The sequence below is a fragment of the Chanos chanos genome, chromosome 6 (genome assembly GCF_902362185.1).
Source record: "Chanos chanos chromosome 6, fChaCha1.1, whole genome shotgun sequence".
NCBI classification, from domain to species: Eukaryota; Metazoa; Chordata; class Actinopteri; order Gonorynchiformes; family Chanidae; genus Chanos; species Chanos chanos.
In genome coordinates this window covers 19265226-19286420 of record NC_044500.1, presented here as the reverse complement: position 1 = coordinate 19286420, position 21195 = coordinate 19265226, and the positions used below count along the sequence as shown (strand labels likewise).

Below are 21195 nucleotides of genomic sequence, written 5' to 3'. Positions count from 1 at the left end.
AACACTTTTAGACCTTTACTGAATACGAAAAAGGTTCACATTCTTGTGAAATGAAAACATTTCACATATGTATTAAGTATAAAAAGTCATATATTAATGGGAATTGATACAAAATGTATTAAATGGTAAAATTTTAAAATGTTTCATGCATTTATTGCATTTGGCAAAATGTTCCACTCATTAATCTTATATCAGAAACATTTAACATATTTATGAAATGTGCAATTAAAGTACCTCACATTATAAACACTGAAAACATGCATCTATTTAAATCTGAAGACATTTTTCAAATTTATTAGATGTTGAAAAATGTTGGTTTTGGTTTTACTTAATCATCATTTATTTATTACATTTATGAAAATTCAGACGGTAGTCAATGTGACAATAATTTTAATTTCCTTTAATTATTTAAACTAAAATATTACCTTAAATAATTCAAATCTGTACTCAAATATAAATGTTCCATTTTTAGCACTGCATATCTGAGTTGCCAAAAAAGTCAGGGCACAAAATTGCAACTTAAGGCTAATGATATAACATCTAATTACACTACAGATCACAAGATTTGTCCCCCTTCTTTGTCCTCAATGTTTCTCTTCAATACCTGCATTTTAAACAGATTGATGTGCAAAGAGTTATTTATTAAAGCCTGTAGAACGAAATGTCTGTCAAACTGAACCTTTTGTCGGAGTAAAATCATACGAGGAGCTTATCAGACTGACACAAATCTTAATAACATCAAAGAAAATACTTTCATGTCAACTGAACTTTTATGGGCTACACAGACATATAAATTAACAGTAAACATTGTCCACCAGGGGCGCAATGGAGACCAAAGCCCAAAGAAAAACATCATCCAGCATGCTATTTCTAAAGCTAAAACAGGGTGAATGCATTTTATGTAGTGTGTTTTGTGGTTTTTCTCTTGTGTATATTTGAACTCCTGCTCTGTGCCAAATAGGCCAAGAGAGTATGAAAACTCTGTTTCTTTTTATTGAACTAATTTGCTGTTTTGGCCAGGCTTGTAATCATTGTTAAAGAACTTCATAATTCACAAGGTATTTTTCCTGTTCACTGCCTATTCTCTGGTTGTTGACCATAGACACTACGCAGATGTTGTTTTAGTATATGCTTCACCCAATTATTTGTAAGATCTGTGTGAACTCACAAATAAATGTGTAATATCAGCTGTGTAAGATCAGCTGTTACTTTAGAAGTCTCTAAACTTTATGACACATGGAAATGCGTACAGGCATTCAGTTCTGTGTAGTAAAAGCATAAGAACTCATATGCGTGACATTGTCTATACATAAATGGGGACACCAGTTTACCAAGGTGATGGTTTTACAGAATTATTCAAGAGCAGGTGAAAAGAGAAATTGCACTAAATGTTGTTGCATGAACATACAATGACATAATGAACATGCATTCAAGATAACTACAACAACAACATTGTCTCTTGTCACATGTGTACAGTAAAAATTGTAAAAAAAAAAAAAAAAAAGGGGGGGGGGGTTCCTATTCTTTCTGGAAAAAAAACCCACTGACCCCAATACTGATACCTAATGAGGAGCCTAAAAGCAAATTATGATATCAGTTGTTCTGGTTTCATTTCAGACAGCAGAATGTTTTTACAACCTCTTTAATTGAATCTAAACAACAGTAAAGACACTGACATCCAGACAGCTGAGGTGCTGTGATGCATTTCAATTGAAGAACAGATACAAATGTTCTTCTGCACATTTTCTCTAAGCTACAGACAGAAGGTGATTTGGTATCGCTCTAAGAATAGCACAGGTGAGCCACATTCAGGGAGTGAAAGTTGAGTGAAAGTTTCTTTGGACTGAATTAGTTTCTTCTGACTGATTCCAAACCACAAGACTGTTCACACAGAACACCATTAGAATCCTGAGCAGCTGCAATTACAACAGATGCAGTTACAACCCTGTGAACATTCAACCATGTCTTGGAGTCTCTCTTCTTGTACTGAAAACACTGACAGGATGGAAGTTGGACACTCCTTTTTTTTTATTTTTTTTTAACTGATAAGCTCACGAATTTCTATTGTGCTAAAAAAGGAGAAGAAGAAGAAGAAGAAGAAGAAGAAGAAGAAGAAATGAAGCGCTTTTGTGTTACCAAAATCCAAGAACCCATTTATCAATGAAGTGCTTTCTGTCTCACCCAAAACTCAGGCATCACTACTAGGAGCTGCTGGACTTACACTGGTACTGGTCTTACATGAGCACACATGCAGATGCACCCAAGAATAAATACACACAACTCGAAAAACCAAAACAAAATAAAACAAAAACAAAGTCAAAAACATGTAAAAATCAAAACAAAAACCTTTACTAAAAACAAACTCTCCGTGATAGGAGAAACCGAGGAATAAACACAGCCTGAAAGCAAAGACAAGCTTAAATAGAGATCACAGCAAGACACAGGTGGCAAAAATGACACAATGAGGGTGCATCTTCTGGAAGATATCCACTGCACCCCTCTACTGGACACTCTGAGGATTGCTAGGAGCTATGACACTTTTGCATATTTATAGTCCTATGTGTATCATTCAGATTACAATATTGTTTCACAAACATGTAACGATGTTACCAATATAGTTTCACTTTAACGTGATCGCGAGCAATTTGTGCCACTTTATATATATATACAAGCATACTATTCATAAGTAGATTCACTCAGACTGAGAATCAAATGCTCAAACACAATACAAAGAGTAAAATTGATTATTACAGCTAGTGGCTAATTTAACAAACCAAGAGTTTGTCTGAGAGCAGCTCAGTCTGGCACGTGGAAGAACAGGACAGCCGATTTCTAAACATGTGGTTGCGGTTGTAGTGGTTTTAGACCCTGGGCGCTCCCTGTTTAATGGGAGCAGAATAGTAAGGAATGAGAAGCAGCTGAACTAACATCAAGGACCTGTATTTGCATACAATTTTGTCAATCTTTGTAAAGCTGGCTCTCCCCCAAGTTGTCCAATTTTGTGATGTCAATGAAATTTACTGTCGGCTTCATTTAAGAAGAGGAGGAGGAAGAGGAAGAGGAAGGGCAAGGGCAAGGGCAAGGAGACAAATCTTTTCTGATGAGCAACTCTAGTTGACCATGCCTTTGTCCACGGGACATCAATAAGGGAAGTTGGGCAAAGAGTGCAGCCAGGTCTGAGCCGCTTCACAATAGCCTCTATAATCTGGACCCTGAGAGAGGAAAACAGGTAGGTAATTTACATACTGTCCTCTACAAACATGTACTGTAGCTATTTGCTCTATAGTACTGTGTGCTATCTGAAATTAATTGTATTACTGTGCCATATGACACACAGTTAATCTGAAGTTACTGTATGCTCCTATTGTGTAAAATGGATGGTTTACAGTAATCCCATCAGTGCTTCTATTTTTGCAGAAGTGAGAGACAACCACCTAATGGAGGCAGAAGACAGCTATTTTTAGAACAGCAAAAGATGAAAATCAATATGGTCATAGCCAACAATATCATTCACTTGCGTGAGATACAAAGCAGATTTATTGAGGATGAGGCAATATTCCAGGGCATTGATACAGTCAGCATCTCAACAATTGACTGCATTCTTCAAAGGAACGGGTTTTGGATGAAACAGGGCTATCGTGTTCCTTTCAAAAGGAACTCCGATAGAGTCTTGGAATATGTGCAAGTATGGTTTTTCATACTGTATCAAGTATTTGAGTACAGTTTTGTATTACAGCAGTATATACTGTAGTACAGGCTATATGATGGCCTGCTTTTGTGTACTATAGCAATGTGTTTGAGTCGTCATTTACTGTTGTACTGTGTTTTAACCCTTTTGTAGAAAATCTTTGAAAATGATGCCAGAGACACTCCTCATGAACTCATCTTTGTTGATGAAGCAGGATTTAATCTTACCAAAAGGAGGAGAAGGATGAGGAACATGCCGTCATTGTGAATGTCCCTGGCCAGCGAGGAGGGAACGTGACCATGTGTGCTGCCATCAGCCATCGAGAAGTCCTCCAGCGCCATGCCACCCTTGGTCCATACAACACCATGTTTCTGCTGGCTTTCCTGGTCTGCGAGATCATGTATAACGACTAGACCAGAGGGAGCCAGCACAACCAGAGCAGCCATGCTACATAGTCATTTGGGACAATGTCAGTTTCCACTGGGCTGCTCTAGTTTGTGACTAGTTCACAAACAACCCAAGATTCAGCAACATCTTTCTACCTGCATATTCTCCTTTCCTAAACCCCATAGAGGAGTTTTTTTCGGCATGGCAGTGGAAGGTCCATGACCGAGGCCGCTACATCCATGGAGGAGGCTTGTTTAGATATTACGGTTAAGGCTTCCCTGGGGTGGATAAGGCATAAAAGTTTTTTTTTTGCCACTGCTGCCTAGCTAGGGCTAATATTGCCTGCGATGTTGATGAGTCTCTCTGGCCTGACCCAGACAAGAGACGAGACACTGAGGCAGAATAAATGTAATATCTTTCTTTATATACAAACTGTTTTTTTTTTTTTTGTCATTCGTTTATCAGTAAATACATGGAAATTATTTTACCCTATTCTACGTTCTTTATCAGTTGCATATTTTTACAGTACTTTTTCACTCAATTTCAGTTTATTTTACTACAGTACATTGAGGAATTAAAACTTTTGAAAATTTATACGTGTCGTCCTTATATTGTGTTCATAATGTGAAGAGGTTTTTACGGATAATCTGCGATCTGTTTCCGGGCCAATACATGATGAACTGGTTACATTTTAATTTCTCCCGTCTGCGGAGGATGGATTAATGCGTAACTAATTTGAAATTCACATGCACTGTACTTCATAAAGTATAACCAAAACACAACCGACACCTTCTTCAAAAAGACGGGATTCATTCAGAATTCTAAAACTCTTAATTAGCGTAAATTAAATTTTCATTTTAAACCAAAAGATTCTAGCATTTTATTACTTTACAATGCTAGCCCCACAGGGAAGAGAGTCTCGTGAAACACAAACACTGCGTGTCGTCATCGATCGAGGAAGTACTAAGAGTAGGTTCACCTTTCTCCAGGCACAGAGAGAAAGCCACACACCTGTTTCATCGCCAGTGTTGAAGTTCTTCAACTCTTTCTAATATTTATCCTCGAGGTTTAAGTTTTTTTTTCGATTTGTTATTACCTTTTATTTAATATAGGTTGACTAGTGTACGACAGGCATAACAAAGAAGTGAAATCGCTGGGACTTTTTGAAAATGGCTCAGGTGCGCTGTGTGGCTGTTGTTGTCTGCCTTCTGTCTGCCTGCCTGGTTCACGGGCAGGACACTGCGGAATGCGCATGGGATTCAAACGTGGCTTTGGAGCAAGGACTGAACATTAAATCATTTGATGATGGCGCAAGTTATGCGGCTCGTTATCCTGAGATTTCGGACGCCCAGAAGTGCCGGGAGGCTTGTTGTCAAAGGGAAGATTGTCAGGTGGCTCTCATGGGAACCCCGGCCGATGCACTCGCCGAGTGTTTCCTTGTAAATTGCGTCAAAGATGGAAAAGACGTTTGCCTCTTCCAGCCTGACACACAATTTAAAGTCTATCGCAAAAAACAAATGTCCCAGTCCGATTCACCAAGAGTTGCCGCCGACGTAAGCGCTCCCAACTCCACAGGTAACTATGTGCAGAGCGGATGGCGACTAAAAGCGGACTTTAGAAATGAAGGAAGTTACAGTTTACCATCCAATTTGATATTCAGCGAACGTTTTCACTGTATTATTTACAGCAGATTAATCAATAAAATGAACAATGAGTACCAAGGCTGAAAGACGCCTTTAGATGTTTAGTTTCACTGCCTCTCTTTAGTCTTAATGAAATTATTTTTCCGACTTCACTGCTCTACAAATGACCCATATCAGTGAGGGGCATACGTCCGGCAGGGTTATGGAGGTAAACTGTCCTCGTTGAAATTAACGCAAGTTTAATAGTTTGACTGAATGTGCCACAGCTTTCTCGGTTTAATCACTTATCATTGGTGAATATTTAACAGAACCGTTTGTATTTTCTAAAGCCTGTTTGTGTTTATGTGAGGCTGTAGGGAGAGAACAAAAATGTCATGTAGCAACCCCACCCTGTTCTCATTGTTCATGTCCTGAACCTGGCTAACCAGTACAGCAGGTTTGCATACGAAAATAAAAACAAAATGTCCATGCAAAACAGATGAACTTTTCCAGTGCTTAGATCATGAGCAATACTGAAACACAGAAAGAAGTGAACTACAATATAAAGTCTTTAAATGAATTTCTTTAAGTTCACCCCCCTCTTCACATTTCACCGTATATGTTGTGGTTTGCCTCTTGTTCTGAGGTTGATATTTGCCTGAATTGTATAAAATATAAAGTACACAAACACACAGTCTTGAAGAAAAACTGTGATAGTTAACATGTGATATCAAAACATGTTGGAATGTTCTGGTTTTCTGTGAATAACCCCCCTCCTCCCTCCCCCGTTCAGACCACTGCCATCTTCCAAAAGAAGTGGGTCCCTGCCGAGGTGCTTTCACACGGTTCTTTCACAATGTCACCAGTCAGGCCTGTGAACAGTTCATCTTTGGAGGATGCAGGGGCAACGAGAACAACTTTATGACACAGGATGAGTGTGAAAGCTCCTGTAAAGGTGTAACAGGTGAGCTTGTGTCTATGAAACACAAGAATGACTGAGAGTAACCTTTTGTAAAGACCTTTGTTACTTGTCTAAATAGGTTCAAAATGTTCTTCACTGTGTTGAATTCTTCCAAAAGGACAGAAAAACAAACAAACCAGTATATCTCTTGTCTGATGATCCTTCGCAAAAGCATGCATTTTGACGTGGGGCTTATGTGGAACATGACAAAAACAAGACTACTGGTATATTAGGCCAAGGTTAAAAGATTTAACTTGGTTATCTACAAAGTCTTCAGTTGCCCTTATGTTTGACAGCTACATTCACTATTTTTTTTTCCAGTTTACTTGGGTTTTAGTCATTTTATGTGTTCTAATAACATGTTGTGTGTAGGTTTAAGCCAAACAATTTAATGTAAATAGTTTCAAACAAGGCATGTTTTGGCATCATTTTACAAGTGATTTTGCACATTTTGGACTCTAACTTTGGACTTCCTGTGTTGTTTAGATGGTCTGAATGTAATGTGAATAAAGGGACGCCCTTGACTTGTAGAGAGTCTTTGTTTTGACATTAGCTGAGATATATCGGTGGATTGTTAGTTTCACTGAAACCAAAGTGATCATGTGAAGCCTGTGACTTCACTAAATAATCAACAGTCGACCCATATCAGCGTATGAGGCAGAGGCTGCTGCATTGTGAGGGTCACAGCATACTGTGACCTGTGCTGTCCTGTGGTATAGATGTGTTTGAAATAGTGCTTTTATTTTAAGGCAGGTGGCTGAAATTCATAATTGGGCTAAAAAAAAACCTTATTGTTCTTGTTTGTTTCTGTATTTTATCTGTTTTTCAAGTGAAACTGAACTTCTGCAAAACACTTTTTTGCTCTCTGTCAATTTTTTTTTAGATCTGTTTTAAGTCTTAGAGGATCAATGCCTTTTTGTAAACGTGTTGGTAATATCCAATACCAAACCCTTATGTTTTTACTAACATTCTTATGCTTTCACAAATCTACAGGTAATAAGAACCCTTAAAGAGCTCAGGAAGTGAATCAACTTTTTGTTCCTTCTGTTCATTCTGAGAAAGACAAAAATAGTATAATGGCAAGTTTATTTACATGAGTCATGAATCGATGTCACATGTGAATATATTTCAGACAGAGACACACACACCCCATTGCTGTGATGCAGCCTCAAGTTGTACTGAAAAAGTTGAGAGTGAAGGCTGTGTGAAAAGTCTTTTGATCCTACATTAGTTTCAATGTATAAGTAGTGTAGTTGCTAGTTTTATTTTAACTTGGCCTCAACGTTTGTTTAATAGGACTCACTTTCTGACTCCTCACAAAAGACAAGTTCTGTCCCAAAAATGACATTGCAGAGTATTGCAGAGGAATGTGCTCTATTAACATAAGTTTATTTACATGAGAAATGAATTGGCTTAAAATGCAAATATGCTTTCAATACATTTATATGTAAAGTGATGGATTCTCTGTTTTCAAACAAAGGTCTTTGTCCCCACTTATGACTCGTGAGGCATGTGGAATACAGAGGCCCATTGAGGAAACAGCATTTCAGACTGCCCATTATGAAAAATCCACATCACTTATGTTCTCACCAAGGCTAGGAACTGAACCTCGGCTAGGACCCAGACTGTGGTCTGTGGGTTTGTTGCCTGTCTAGAATCTGTGTGGGTTTGAAAAGATGGCTGGTGCTACCCAGTGCTTCACTGCTCCCTGCCAAGGCACCAAACCAGTACACTGAAGCACTCAAACTTTATTTTCTCTCTGTTTTGGAGAGAAACTACCCGCATTGGATGAGTAGCTGGAGCAGCGCTGATAGGACAGTGGTAACAATGACTCAGTCTCTGTTACACGGGAAATGTTCTCAGTGTTAGGGGTGCTGCCATGGTTTCATCTTACACCTGGTTGTAGAATAACCGGTCTGGAGACCTCTGGCATTGGGCCATTTTCTTTCTTTAGCAAGGTCATCCTATTTCCTGTTTTAGCTTAGTAGACAACTGATAAGCTTCTTTGGTGTTCTTTAGTAGCAACATGGTCAGCTGAAAAATTGCACCTGCTGATTTGTAGGTGGGGTATTAATATGGTGAAGTAAAATGAGCTGTTTAAAAAAAAGCAACCATGTTTTCAGCTATTTACAACATGGCAATGTTGTCATTCACTGCAGGGCTGATGGTAAGGTTCTGCTAGCCTTAGCTATCTCACTTGTCTATGGTGTTGAGGGGGTAAGCATGGCATTGTGGGGAGTGTAGTTTTGAGGTATGTGGTCTGCCAGGCAGAGGGTTGTTGGTTCATAACCTCAAGGCTGGTCTGACTCATATACAAGTGTAGCAATTGGAAGAGCACCAGCTGAAGATCATAGACAAGCCACCAGCCATTGTCATTCTCATAGATGTTATTAATAATATTTCTTACCTTTACATATCTATCACATTTTGGAGTACACTTTTAGACCGCACCATTTCTCATTAGTAGTTTATGACTGAAATATTTGGTTAGTTAAGAAGTTGACAAATTAACGTTAAATTAAAATCTTTCCACCAATGGTAGTTTCACTGTGGAAAATTTCAGAAAAAAAAAACAGCACTGGATGCCTCCCATGCTCTTCCCTGTAATACCTCTTGACATTATTTTAGAGGAAATAAAAGAAGAGTGTGGCTTCCTATTTTTCCTTTTTTGTCTACTTTATTTTGTATTTTGATGAATGCAGGTTTCTGTCTTTCACAATTCAGTGGACTCTTATGGAAGACCATGAGGTGATGGTTAGACAGATATGACTGTGGTCAGACATGACATTAAAATAATTATTGCTAAATCAGCAAGATCTGTCATTGTTGTAATTGTCATAATGCGTGAAGAGAGCATGTATCATCCTTACTAGCAGCTTTGTGCAATTTTACTATTTAAAAGGGTGTGTGTTCATTCCTTTGGCTTGCATTGTGTAACTATAGGAATACGTCATACGTCTTTCAAGTCTTTGTAAGTTCTGAGAATCATGGAAAAAATGTATCATCCTTCTGTTACACACACAAAAATGTCACACACACACACACGCACACACACACACGCACACACACACACACACACACACACACACACATCCCTCTACATGAACCAAGACATTTTGTTAGCTGTGATGTATCCTTGTCCTGAAAAAATTGGCTTTGAAAGTTGTGTGAAGAGTTTTTTTTTTATTCTGTATTGGATGCAATATATAAATAACATAGTTGCTAGTTGTACGTCAACTTATTGTCGAGGCTTTTTAATATGATTTTTTTCTTGCCCTCAGGTACTGTGCTGGAAAGCAACTCACTCCCTGACACCCCACAAAAGAGAATGTCTATTCCAGAAAACGACAAAGGTATTGTATTCTGTACTCACTAATGTTCTCTTCACACACAAGCCAAGGATCCTTCAGATGGAGCTACACTTTGGAAAAATACCACTATATATAAACTCAAACACGTCAATCATTGACCAAACAGTTCATCGTTTGAGAGACATCCGTAGCATTAGCTCAAACGTATGTGTGATTGGTTAAGAGTTTTATGTCAAGGGTGTGGAAATCTGAGTACACTCACGTGGCTACAGGAACCATAAACATGTCTGTTAAAATATGAAATATGACAGACTGATCATAAACTGAGAGACTGAAGTGAAAGGTCTTATAAATATTGTCACATTCTTTCGCTGTCTCGTATCTTGTTCCTTTCAAAATTGTTTGCTATCTGTGAAATCCTTGTTCCTATCATTTGCTGAAATGTATCTGATTTCTCACATATGTGTGTATCAGTGGGAAGATTAATAACATATTGTGCTTATAACAACCAGAAAGATGTTTCTGATACAGAATTCATAACCTCTCTTTGTGAGAAATTGTGTCATCATTCAACACTTCCAGAAAATAATTCCAGTAGGATTTAGGGCTTAAACTAAACCACTGCTTTGACAACAAAAATATTCCTTACAGAGGTGGCAGAAGAATAGGTTTCCCAGGACAACAATTTCCTGACCAAAACAGTTTTTGAATTTTTTTAAAAATGCAGTTTCATTTTGTTGACAGTTTCCGTTTTGTCTTGTTTAGTGTTTTCCATAATGGGCCTTGCTTGAACTTGGGCCTTAATGATAAGCTCTGAGTTCCCAATTTATAGTTCAACAAACTAGTCACGCTACTCTCACTCATGTTCTGACCTCTGTGAGATGTAGAATCATTTTATGATTCACTGTCTTGTTTAACCCATAAACTACTAAAAAAAGAAATAAGATTGGAAGGCATCTTCCTGTGTGTTCTCACTGTCCTGTCACTGCGGTTTGTGTGTTTTGTCTTTAGCTGTCAGTCCTGAGGGCCCTGCCACTCCACTGCCTGAAATGACCTCAGATGAGTTTGCAGGTCGGTTAGCGGTTCGTACCTTCACTTCCCTTTTCTCTAATCTGTCCTGCCCTCCTCCTCCTCTTCATTTTCACTTTCCTTTCATGTATCCACATAACTACATACTATATGTCTCTGTTTTATATAAAAAAAAAAGAAAAAATACAGTTTCAATATCTACACTGCTACCTAACATTCTTTGATAACCCCCAAACCTCTGACCTTTGCCTTATCAGCCAAATGCCAGGCGCCCCCGCTGACTGGACACTGCCGCGCTGCCCACAGACGCTACTACTACAACCCTGCCACTGGCACCTGCGAGCAGTTCATCTATGGCGGTTGCCGTGGCAACCAAAACAACTATGAGACAGCAGAGGAGTGCCAGACCACCTGCACAGGTGCACTATGTTTTCTCCCTCGCACACGCACACGCACACACACACACACACACACACACACACACACACACACACACTGTTATTAAACTCATTTATTGTGTAAAATCTGTTGATTGTTGATGTCCACATGCTCTCTCTGTAGTGAGGGTTGTTCCCAGTTCCAGAAAGAGCACTGAAGACCAGGAGACTGGTGATGACCAAGGTACAGTGGTGCCATCAGTTACAGAAGTTCTCAATCTTGTATTAGATTTTGTTTTTAGTTTTATGACTTTGCTGCAATAATTCTCCTCATTCAAACTCCCGTGCACTCAAAAGAAAATGAAATATGTTTCGTATTTTTGCTAAAAGATCTGCTTAATGTTATCTGCTGATACTCGATTAAGAGATTGAGGATCTTAAAACATCACATGGAAGTCTATCAACAACTTTGGAGATGTTGCATTGTGAATTAAACAAAGATTTTTGGGGTTTTGCATAAATTCCACTCTCACCAGAGTATATGCAGATATGGGAGAGTTTGGAAATGGTGCCTTTTCACATGTTTTTATATGAATCCTTGATTCAGATGAAATGTGAAAAGGCAAATTTGCTTTGTAGGACAGAGATGTTCAGCCTTGTTTCTTGTTTTCACTTTCAACTTCTGTCTAAAGACTTTAACCCCCTATCGAGGAAAACAGATGTGTGTTTACATAAGCAAAAGCAGTTTGCATGTTGCGGTGTCACAAATCAGCCAGGGATATGAACCTATGAACTAGTGGAGCTAGATCTACAGGTCTGAGATCAGTGACCAACATTTCCTTCTCTTCTATAGAGGCCTGCATGGCACCGTCTGAACCTGGTCCCTGCCGTGCTTATTTCAAGATGTTCTTCTATGAGCCCAGCTCCGGCTCCTGCCAGCCCTTTGTCTACGGTGGGTGCAGGGGCAATAGCAACCGCTACAGCACGGTGGAGGAGTGCATGTCCAGATGCGCTGGCGTGGACGGTGAGTGTGCGAACGTAGCAGAACAGTTTACGCCAACACCTTGGTTCTCTTTAGTGGTTTCCATGCCAGTGCATTCAGCAGTAGCAGCCCTTTCTCAGGTCCCTCTGTGTATTCTTGGGCCATTTGTTTAGAGCACTAATAGGATACCCACAGATCTGATTTTTTTTTTCCAGGGCGTTTTGATGAACATGGGAACGGTCAAGGTCGTGGCCGCTGGACTCCAGGTAGGCCCCTCCAGGTTATTTTAATCATTGACTGGTAAAAAAAACCCAAAAAAACAAAAACAGAAAAGATCTTTTTCATTTCAGATATTAACTGACAGACAATTGAGGAGTGCCTGTCTCTTTCTCTTGGTTTCTTCATCTCTCTCTCTCTCTCTCTCTGTCTCCCTCTCCCTCTCTCTCCCTCCCTCAGCCTTCTTCCTGGTGGCTACCTTGGCAGTCATCTCCGCCGTGCTGCTGGTCGGATTGATCCTAATCTCTGTCCGCCGGGCCAAGCTCCACCACTTCCACATTCTGGATGACAAGCAAGAGCTGCTCACTGAGGAGCAGATGCTGGAGGAGACAACACCCAAACAAGGCTCCCCTTAAACACCTCCACTACTATTTGTCACACAACTGTCTTTTAACTCTCCTAACATGTGAAGAATCATTTAGATTTTAGCACAGTAATTACACACACCGGTTAATAGTTTTTAATCTTTTTTTTCCTTTTTTATACTCGGCTACTTTTGATGAGATCTGTCTTTTATCTATCTGTTTATCTATCTGTCTTCCCTCTGAAAGTTATACGTACCTGTGTGTACGTCTATAAGTTTAAAAAATGGAACCAGTAAAATGAAGGGAAAAGTAACATATGTTAGGCTACTGAGGACACCTATGCTGAAACTTTGTCTGTAGCGAACAGTTTCTAGTTTAACTCTCTATATTCATGGCAGCGCATTTTCAAACAGTTAAATTCTTAAAGAAAAGATGATGTGAATTACCAAGGATCCTTTGATAAAGAGAGGAATGTAAATTAAAATTAACACACAGGTAAGTTTACTTATCAGTCTTTTTGTATTGGATAATGAGCCACAGAGTGATGTGGTGACAGACTATATAATTCTGAGAGCAGAAAAGAGAGAGCGAAAGAAGAAGGAATTCGGCTGTTTGAGTCTAGAGTCTGTTGCCCGTGAATCTGTTAACAAACCTTCTTATGTTGAGTGGGACTCTATTCTTCATGTTTTAGAGTGGTTTTCAACTGAAAGAATTACTTCAGTCATTTTCAATATAAACTTAATAAACAAACATGAATGATTTTGTATGTTGTGTTCGGCTACTCAATACTACAGCTTTAAGTAGAATGCCCAATGCCCATCATCCATGGTGAAGTGGATGAGAAGGACTCTTTGTGCTTTGTTACCACAAGGGGGCAGTGGTGAAAAGGAGGTTTTTCATACCTCTCTCTCTTTGCCAGAGAGGCAGCTGTTCCATAAGCGTGAAATTACCTCGCCTTCTCATTGTGCTTCTCTCAGCTCTCAAGTTTCGACCCTTTTTTTTCTGTTCAAAACTTATGTCGTAAGCTCACTTCAAATGTCCAAATGTCTGCTTCATCATTTAACAACTGCACTATTACATCGGCAACTTACCTGGTGCTCTTTGAACACAGCAGATTTTGAAATGTCCGTACAGCCGTAAACAGACCTTTAAGGGATAAAAATCATTCCCTTGGATTTTCCTTGGGTAACTCGCTAAATTATTTATCAGGTTTTTAAGGATTTTTGTTTTGTTTTTGTTTTTGAATCACAGTGCTTTAACTATTTGAGGTATGGCCTCCTTGGTCCTGATGTTTTTTTTACCCCCACAACTCCGTCTTATGTTTCAGAAGTGTGACAGAGACAGAGTTTTAGGCTTGCGTAGAAAGCTTCATTCTAAAGCACATCTTGAGTTTTAGGACTCTTAACAAACTCTCTCCTTTTGTTTCAATGAGCAGAAGGTTCTAAAATTAGGTCATAAAGACTCAGCGATTAGCTCATTTCCCAGTCATGTAAAATCACTCCGTTTTCTTAAACAAGCTCAGAGAGAGAGAAAGACTGAGTGAAAGAGAGATAGAAAAAGTGATGATTGGAAACAAGGACAGGCATTGTGCTTTCTAGAAATGTTTTCATGAAAGCGTATAACAGCAACCATTAGACAGCAGATACACACAGGCAGGAAGAAGCAATGATAAGCATGAAGGAAATGATAGACATTGTATTGGAGTTTGAGTGGGGGACTGAGAAAATGAAACAGTGAAATACTTTCAAATATGGACACAGAACTGAACTGCTGAGGAAGCAGGACAGGAAAGACAGAATGGGAGACTCTTGAAAAGTGGGAATCGGTGCTCACAGCAGAACCATTAAAACCTCCCAGAGCCAGCCATGTACTGTGGGAAACGCTGCGTGTTTACAGAGTGACTGTAAGCCTCTTCATCAGTCTCCCGCTGATCTGCACAACGCTCTAAGGCCCCTTTGTGTGTGTGTGTGTGAGTGCGCGCACATGTGCGTGTGTGTGTGTACGCCTGAGCTGGCCTTGGTAACCCCAGCGTGTTGTCAGTGCCAATGGTCATCTGGTTTCCATCCAGAGTTAGTGTAATTGTGCTTATTTAGCGTGACACCCCCTCCCACCACCCTCTTCTCCTCCCCTCCCTCCTCTCCAGCCCCGCCCCCAGCACCAGCTGCCTGACAAACTGAAGAGATGCTCTGCATTCCTAGGACATGAGCCGTCCTCACCCCGAAACACACACACAGACACATATATGTGCATCTGTGCGTTGGAAAATGTCATAATATTTGTGTGTAGAGCAGCGTTTCTTATGAGTGACATAGGAGGGAAAGTTAAAAGACTCTTAAGAAAATAGACCTCACTAGACATTTGTATCACTCCAAGTATGTTGTTTGATCAGTTTGTGCAAAGCAGTCATTCCCTTTCATTGCTGTGGTTTGTGTTGGTGGACATTTTTTAGTTTAAATGTGTTGAGTTGGAAATGTCTGTTTTAGTTTACATCTGGCTGCAGTGAAAGCGTGTTTTACTTTAGACGTTTTACTTTTTCTGCTGGAAGTGTGTGTACGTGTGTATGTGTAAATGTGTGTGTGTGTGTTTTAGTTCAAATTTGTTGAGGTGGAATAGTGTTGCTGGGCGAGTAAATACTTTCAGAGAGAGTTTGCTTCTGCATCTGTTGCTTTGCTCATGCCAGGAAGTGTGTGTGTGTGTGTGTGCGTGTGCACGCAAGTGTGCAAGCCTTTCACAGACATCTCTTTTCCTTTCTCAAATCAAATCTTCGAGGGGGTATTAGGTGGGATGGGACACACTTCGCTCTGAGCTGTGTGGTGGTTGTGTTTGTTTGTGTGTTGTGTGTGTGTGTGTGTGTGTGTGTGTATATATATGGTGAAGGTAGGCTCTTTGTGTTCTTTAGAGGTGCAGTTGGCCCTAGAGAACTCCCTGCTACCCTCTCACTCTTGTCTGCACATCTTTAGCGCACGACAATTGACTCCACACAGCCAGCATAACCCACAGGCCCAAGTCTCCTGCTGATCTTAACCAGAGGCCTGGAGCAGACTAGTCCAGAGAGAGAGAGAGGGAGGGAGGGAGAGATGGGGCAAAGGACTGTGAACGAGATATGTTTTTTAGAAGTAATACAGAAACAGTGTGTTAAGAGTGAGTCAGTAAATGAAAGAAGTGAAAAAGAGAGAAGGGCTTAGAGAGAAAGAGGAGGGGTGAGGAGCATATGGAGAAATACTACCTCTTGGTTCAGAGTGATGTCATCCCTCTGGCTCTCTGGCTCTCTGGAGCGCAGAGGGGGCTGGGCCAGGGAGGACTCGTGGGGTAGAGAGAGAGTGGGGGGGGGGGGGGGGGGGGGGGTAGTGGATCGGATCTTGCCGGAAAAGGGGACTGTAATTCGAGTGACCTCCATCCAAAATTGAAAGCAGTTGCAAATCCTCTGGAGGGCGAAGTTTTTGCGATCCAGACTCTGTCCTGCAGTTCCCACGACACCACCCGACCTCCCCTCACCACCACCCCCCCCCCCTCCCAACTTCCATCCCTTCTTTCGTTCCTTTCCTCTCGTTTGCCAGTCTCTGTGCCTATAAATGGGAAGCCTGGTGGCAGTTTGGAGAGAGGGGGTGATCCATGTTTAAAAAAGGCAAGAGAGGAGAAGGGTGGGGGGGGGGGCTGTGACAGGGTCACGGCAGCTATCTTTATAAAAAGCAAAATCTTGAGAAATTTAAAAAAAAAAAAAAGCACCCATGAAATGGAAAATAGTTGAGACAGATAATTTAAGGAGACTCCTCACTGACTAAATGGCCTTTACTCTCTGTGTCTGACCGCATGCTTTCCTTCTGTCTGAAATCCCTCCATCATTTCAAGCTTCCCTAATCTCGCTGTGAGACAAAACTTCTTTCTCTGTTCCACTTTGAACTTGTAAAGGTTTGCACAGGGAGAACAGGAGTACACACATAAACTGATGACAAGAGAGGCCCTGGCCACCCTACCCAGGTCTGTTAAGAGAGGGAAAAGTGTAGCTTTTAAGTGAAAGTGGTGAAGGCATCCCTCCACGTCCGAAATGAGTCTGTTTTAAATGAAGAGGAAAAGTGTGAGGTCGCGTTAGGGTAAAGATCTGGCAACCAGCCTTAATTGTTCTGAGTATTTGGTCTAAAGATTGATTGCTGAGAGCATGCCTGGTCCTTACTCGTAGCCTAAATAAACAGAACCAGACACCCAACATTGCCTTGCCTCTATGGGCCACTGCACTCTCTTGGATGACACCAAGATGGGGGCTAATCTAAGCATCTGTTAAATACTTCCAGGCAGGCTGTGATGTCAGGACTAGGTCTGTCTCCCATTGTCTCTGCTGTAAAGCTCTCTGAGCAGGATATTAGCCAGGTGAAAATGTGGGTGGCTACATCTATGACAGCCAAGTGCATGTGTGTGGCAAAGTTTATGAGTGTTTAATTCTATTTATGGCACATTAAGGATTATGGACGCGCTCTGTGTTTGAGAAAACATTCTCGGGGGGGTTGTTGGGGGGGGGGGGGGCAGTTTAATGTCAAATTTTGAGAGAAGTTGTTTAAGGTCATCTCAGCTCACGCATGAAACAAATGCCTTTTTCCTAGAAAAAAAAAATATAATAACCCCATTGTATTATTGCAAGATACAATCAGAGGTAAGGAATGTTTTGGTAGTTGTTCAAAAATGTAAATAGCATTTTGGACAAATGAAGGAATGTTGTGTGTAGTCCGAGAAGCACAGAAGGGCTTTGCCATTCATCTTTCTTTCTGCATGTCTATCAATCTTCTCACTGTGGATTCAAGATACAAGTAAATGGCATAATAATATATCCTGCGATTTTACAAGCACTGTAACGTTTTAACCTCATCTGATACGTCAGGGACACCCAGATGCAAAGGGGGGAAGGGGCAAACTGACACTCTGTAATTTTCATGCCTTGATTACAGGGCAAATTATGTCATCCTTTTTTTCTTTCATCTCTCGCCAAAGAACGTACCTGTACTCTCCTGTGAAGAGAAGTGCATGTGCTTTAATCAGCCTTACTGGCGTTGCCAAGGGATTCGTTAAGAAACCCTGAAAAAAAAATCATAGTTTAAACCCAAAATCAACTAACTGAACACACAGTAGTTGATGAGCTAAAACATGGTATATCTCTGTGGTTTTACACATAAAGCCAAAGAGCTTCCACAAACATTCATCATTGGAGCACTCATTAGTTCATTGTACAAAAACCTTAGACTTTCATACATGTGGAATGGAAAAAGAGAGTGGTTTCCGACAGCCTGGGATGGAATGCTGTTGGTTTCTACCGGTCTGTATCAGTTGATATTACCATGTTTGGTGGAGGTTGCTGACCTTCTTGGACGACTGGATCCTAAACAGAATTTTTTGGGCTTTACGGGATGGAGAAAGGACAGGATGGAGTGGTCATTCGCTTCCACTGGATTGAGCAGATGAGCCCATGTGACTACAGCATTGACTGAGGTCATGCAGACTCTGAGAAGAAATTTTCAGTGTGGGTGATCCATATAAAAGTGTATCCAGAGAAAGACATGTTTTCAAATGTCATCCACACTCATTTTATGAATATCTAAATCCAAACACGTTTCATACAAAACACATTTGCAAATACACACACACAGACACACACACAATCACCCATGATATATTTTTAGCTAAGAAAATAAGAACGTGTTTTCTCAGTTACTCAAATTTACTGCCAAGAATGAGGATGATGAAGAGTTTGAGAATGTTAGATTGTTTTACAAGGCTGTGTCCGACAGTGTGCTCGGTCTTCTGGCTTTGATTAGTGACTACAGTGTTAGCCTTTTCACATGAGAAGCAATTTATAGAGCTCTCATAGTGAGAGTAGGAGTAGTTAGTTGCATAACGTGGATGTGTCTGTGAGTACGTACGTGAAACAGAGAGAAACATCTTCAATGTGTTCCTCATTGTGTTGAGATTTTTATGGATTGAAATGTCTGGATGCAAGAAAAGAGAGAGAGGGAGAGGGGGAGAGAGAGAGAGAGAGAGAGAGAGAGAAAACAACAAGGCACACCGATTACATTCTCTTTTTTTGTCAGCTGAACCTGATAAACAAAATAATTCTCTTTAAACAAATTTAGAACATCTTGCTCTCTTAATACTTTCTCTCTCTAAATCTCTCAATCTTTTAGCTCTCTTCTCACTTAGCCTTGTCTCCACTGCCAGTCAGAGGATGTGACATCACACCAGAGGCATCCATGACAAAGCAAACCCTAGACTAAGAGGCTCTTGCTCCTTTCGAGAGGTCAATTTTTTTTCGCTGACCATGGCAGTCTTCACTGGCTCTCAGAAACCATAAATAGACTAAATCATTCACAGAGAATCAGTACTTCTGCTAAAGAGACAGAGAATCTGTAGCATTAATAAGAGCGGTTTGGTGTAGCATCTGGGAAACGGGGCTAGACACGAGATATCGGAGTGAGTAAACTTCTCAGGAATCATGGACTGTGTTCTCCACAGCTGCTTTATGAAAAAAAAAAACCACACAATGACCAATTAAGAGCAAAGACTAAAACCAGATAGAGGCAATTTTTAATCTCCAAGTGCAGTGGTCTGTAAGATGGTTCCTCAAGAAGAATGTAGCTTAAAAGAGAGGAAACGAATTGTGATCTAATAAAAGTGGGTGTAAAAGACCAGTCTGTTGGCCCAGCCTTTCACCCCAATAACTGCTCAAATATTTCAAACATCCATTCACAAAGAGGGAGAGTCCTGAAATTAAAACAAAAGTTATAGAGCCACCAGCTGTGGCAACAGATCACCGATCATAAAGTGGTGCCTGTTGCTACGGCAACAAGTGGACATGTTTAGAACCTGATTTTACTTATAACTTAACTTCGCAGGCTTTGTTGGTGATCTTCGGAAGCTCCTTAGAGCAAGCAGGGCCGTCTCACACTAAAGCCACGTATTCGTGGATGCACACAAACAGGATGCAGGCCTTGTCTGTTTACTTTTCCTAAGGCTCCAGCCATTTCCTGCTGGTCAGCCGGTCACTGAACACTAAAAAGTTTGAGTGAGGGTTCAGTGGCTTGCTGTTCAACAAACCATCACTTTTCATTTCCATTGACATGATCTTCGGAAGACAAATTTTCTTGGAGTCAGATGTTGTTCTTAAAACGTTTGGGTTCCTGATATATGACTGGAAAACTGGAAAACCACAATATGCTGAAAAAGAATGAACTACAGAGCCCTGCCACCCCCATCCCCACCTCTGCCCCCTGCAGTGTATGAGCTTCAGAGTTTTGCTGGTGAGGTTGAGTGAGAAACGAAACAGCTCAATTCTTGCGTCACCTTTCTTCAAATGACAAACGTGGGAGAAAACAATTACACAGGTGTGCTGTCTTGTATTTTGTCTCTAAAGCTTCAAAATAAGTGCTTGGAGGACAATTTCCCAGCCTCTGACAGAGCCCTGTAATTGCTTTCAACCAGTACAGACCCTTGCAGTTTTGGACATTATGTTCGTTCACCTGTATGAATCATCAGTAAGTCAACCAAGCCTTGAGCTTTGCTCCCATTTCAAGACTGAATCATATCAAAGGGTGACTCTTTTCACCTCAGCAAACACAGTCACCATTAGCCAACCAGCCAGGTGTCACATCTGGTCGCCACGAACAGGAGTGGCCAAATACTTAGTCAAAGCTAAATCATTAGCTTGACTTTTTTTTTGTTTTGATAGAGACACACAATGCTTCGGAGTGAGAAGCTTGGGGTGTGGTGCGGTAACTCTTTAAGAGGCAGGCGCTTGCTGATTGTTGCCAGTCACACAGGGTTTAATGGAGTTTTTGGGCTGTTTAACAGCTCCAGGTCAGAGCCAGTGACCAGTCCTCTGTAATTAAAGCAACCTGAGCTTTCTCAGTGGTCACGGTTTCCATTTGAGGTCCTCCACCCCCAAACATTGCACTCTATATCTGGGCCATGTAAATGTATGTAACTTTGGCTGAGATACAAGTTCAATCTCTGGGCCTCTCAGCTGTGGTGAATATCTTGCATTATTTATTTATTTTTTGCCTATGGCAAACATTTCATGTTATTTCCCCCTGAGATAATGGAAGCATTGTTTGCTGCTATACTACACCGTTTTAAAAAAGTCTCCAGCTCAAAAAATTAAGGCAACTCACTGCATAGGCATTTTGAGTTTACTCAACATAGTGGCCAAGATCTCTTTTTAAGAGAACACAAGTTGAGTAAACTCCAGAAAAGGTCATGTCATGGGTTGCTTTAAAGC

General features: G+C 40.6%; 1 protein-coding gene across 1 annotated transcript; it reads left to right on the top strand.

Annotated features, from left to right (window-relative positions):
• Positions 1 to 5161: 5161 nt before the first annotated feature.
• On the top strand, positions 5162 to 13684 carry spint2 (serine peptidase inhibitor, Kunitz type, 2). Its single transcript, XM_030777288.1, has 9 exons — positions 5162 to 5650; positions 6491 to 6661; positions 9940 to 10011; positions 10981 to 11040; positions 11256 to 11417; positions 11560 to 11619; positions 12229 to 12399; positions 12573 to 12623; positions 12814 to 13684. Exons 1-9 carry the CDS (start codon positions 5245 to 5247, stop codon positions 12987 to 12989), a joined length of 1329 nt encoding a protein of 442 aa, XP_030633148.1. The 5' UTR covers positions 5162 to 5244; the 3' UTR covers positions 12990 to 13684.
• The last annotated feature ends 7511 nt before the right edge of the window (positions 13685 to 21195 follow it).

Excerpts from the sequence above, each read along its gene's own strand:
- spint2 (XM_030777288.1), top strand. The coding sequence starts at position 5,245 with ATGGCTCAGGTGCGCTGTGTGGCTGTTGTTGTCTGCCTTCTGTCTGCC. Across the intron at positions 6,662-9,939 it reads CTCCTGTAAAGGTGTAACAG|GTACTGTGCTGGAAAGCAAC; the intron begins GTGAGCTTGTGT and ends TCTTGCCCTCAG. Across the intron at positions 12,400-12,572 it reads CAGATGCGCTGGCGTGGACG|GGCGTTTTGATGAACATGGG; the intron begins GTGAGTGTGCGA and ends TTTTTTTTCCAG.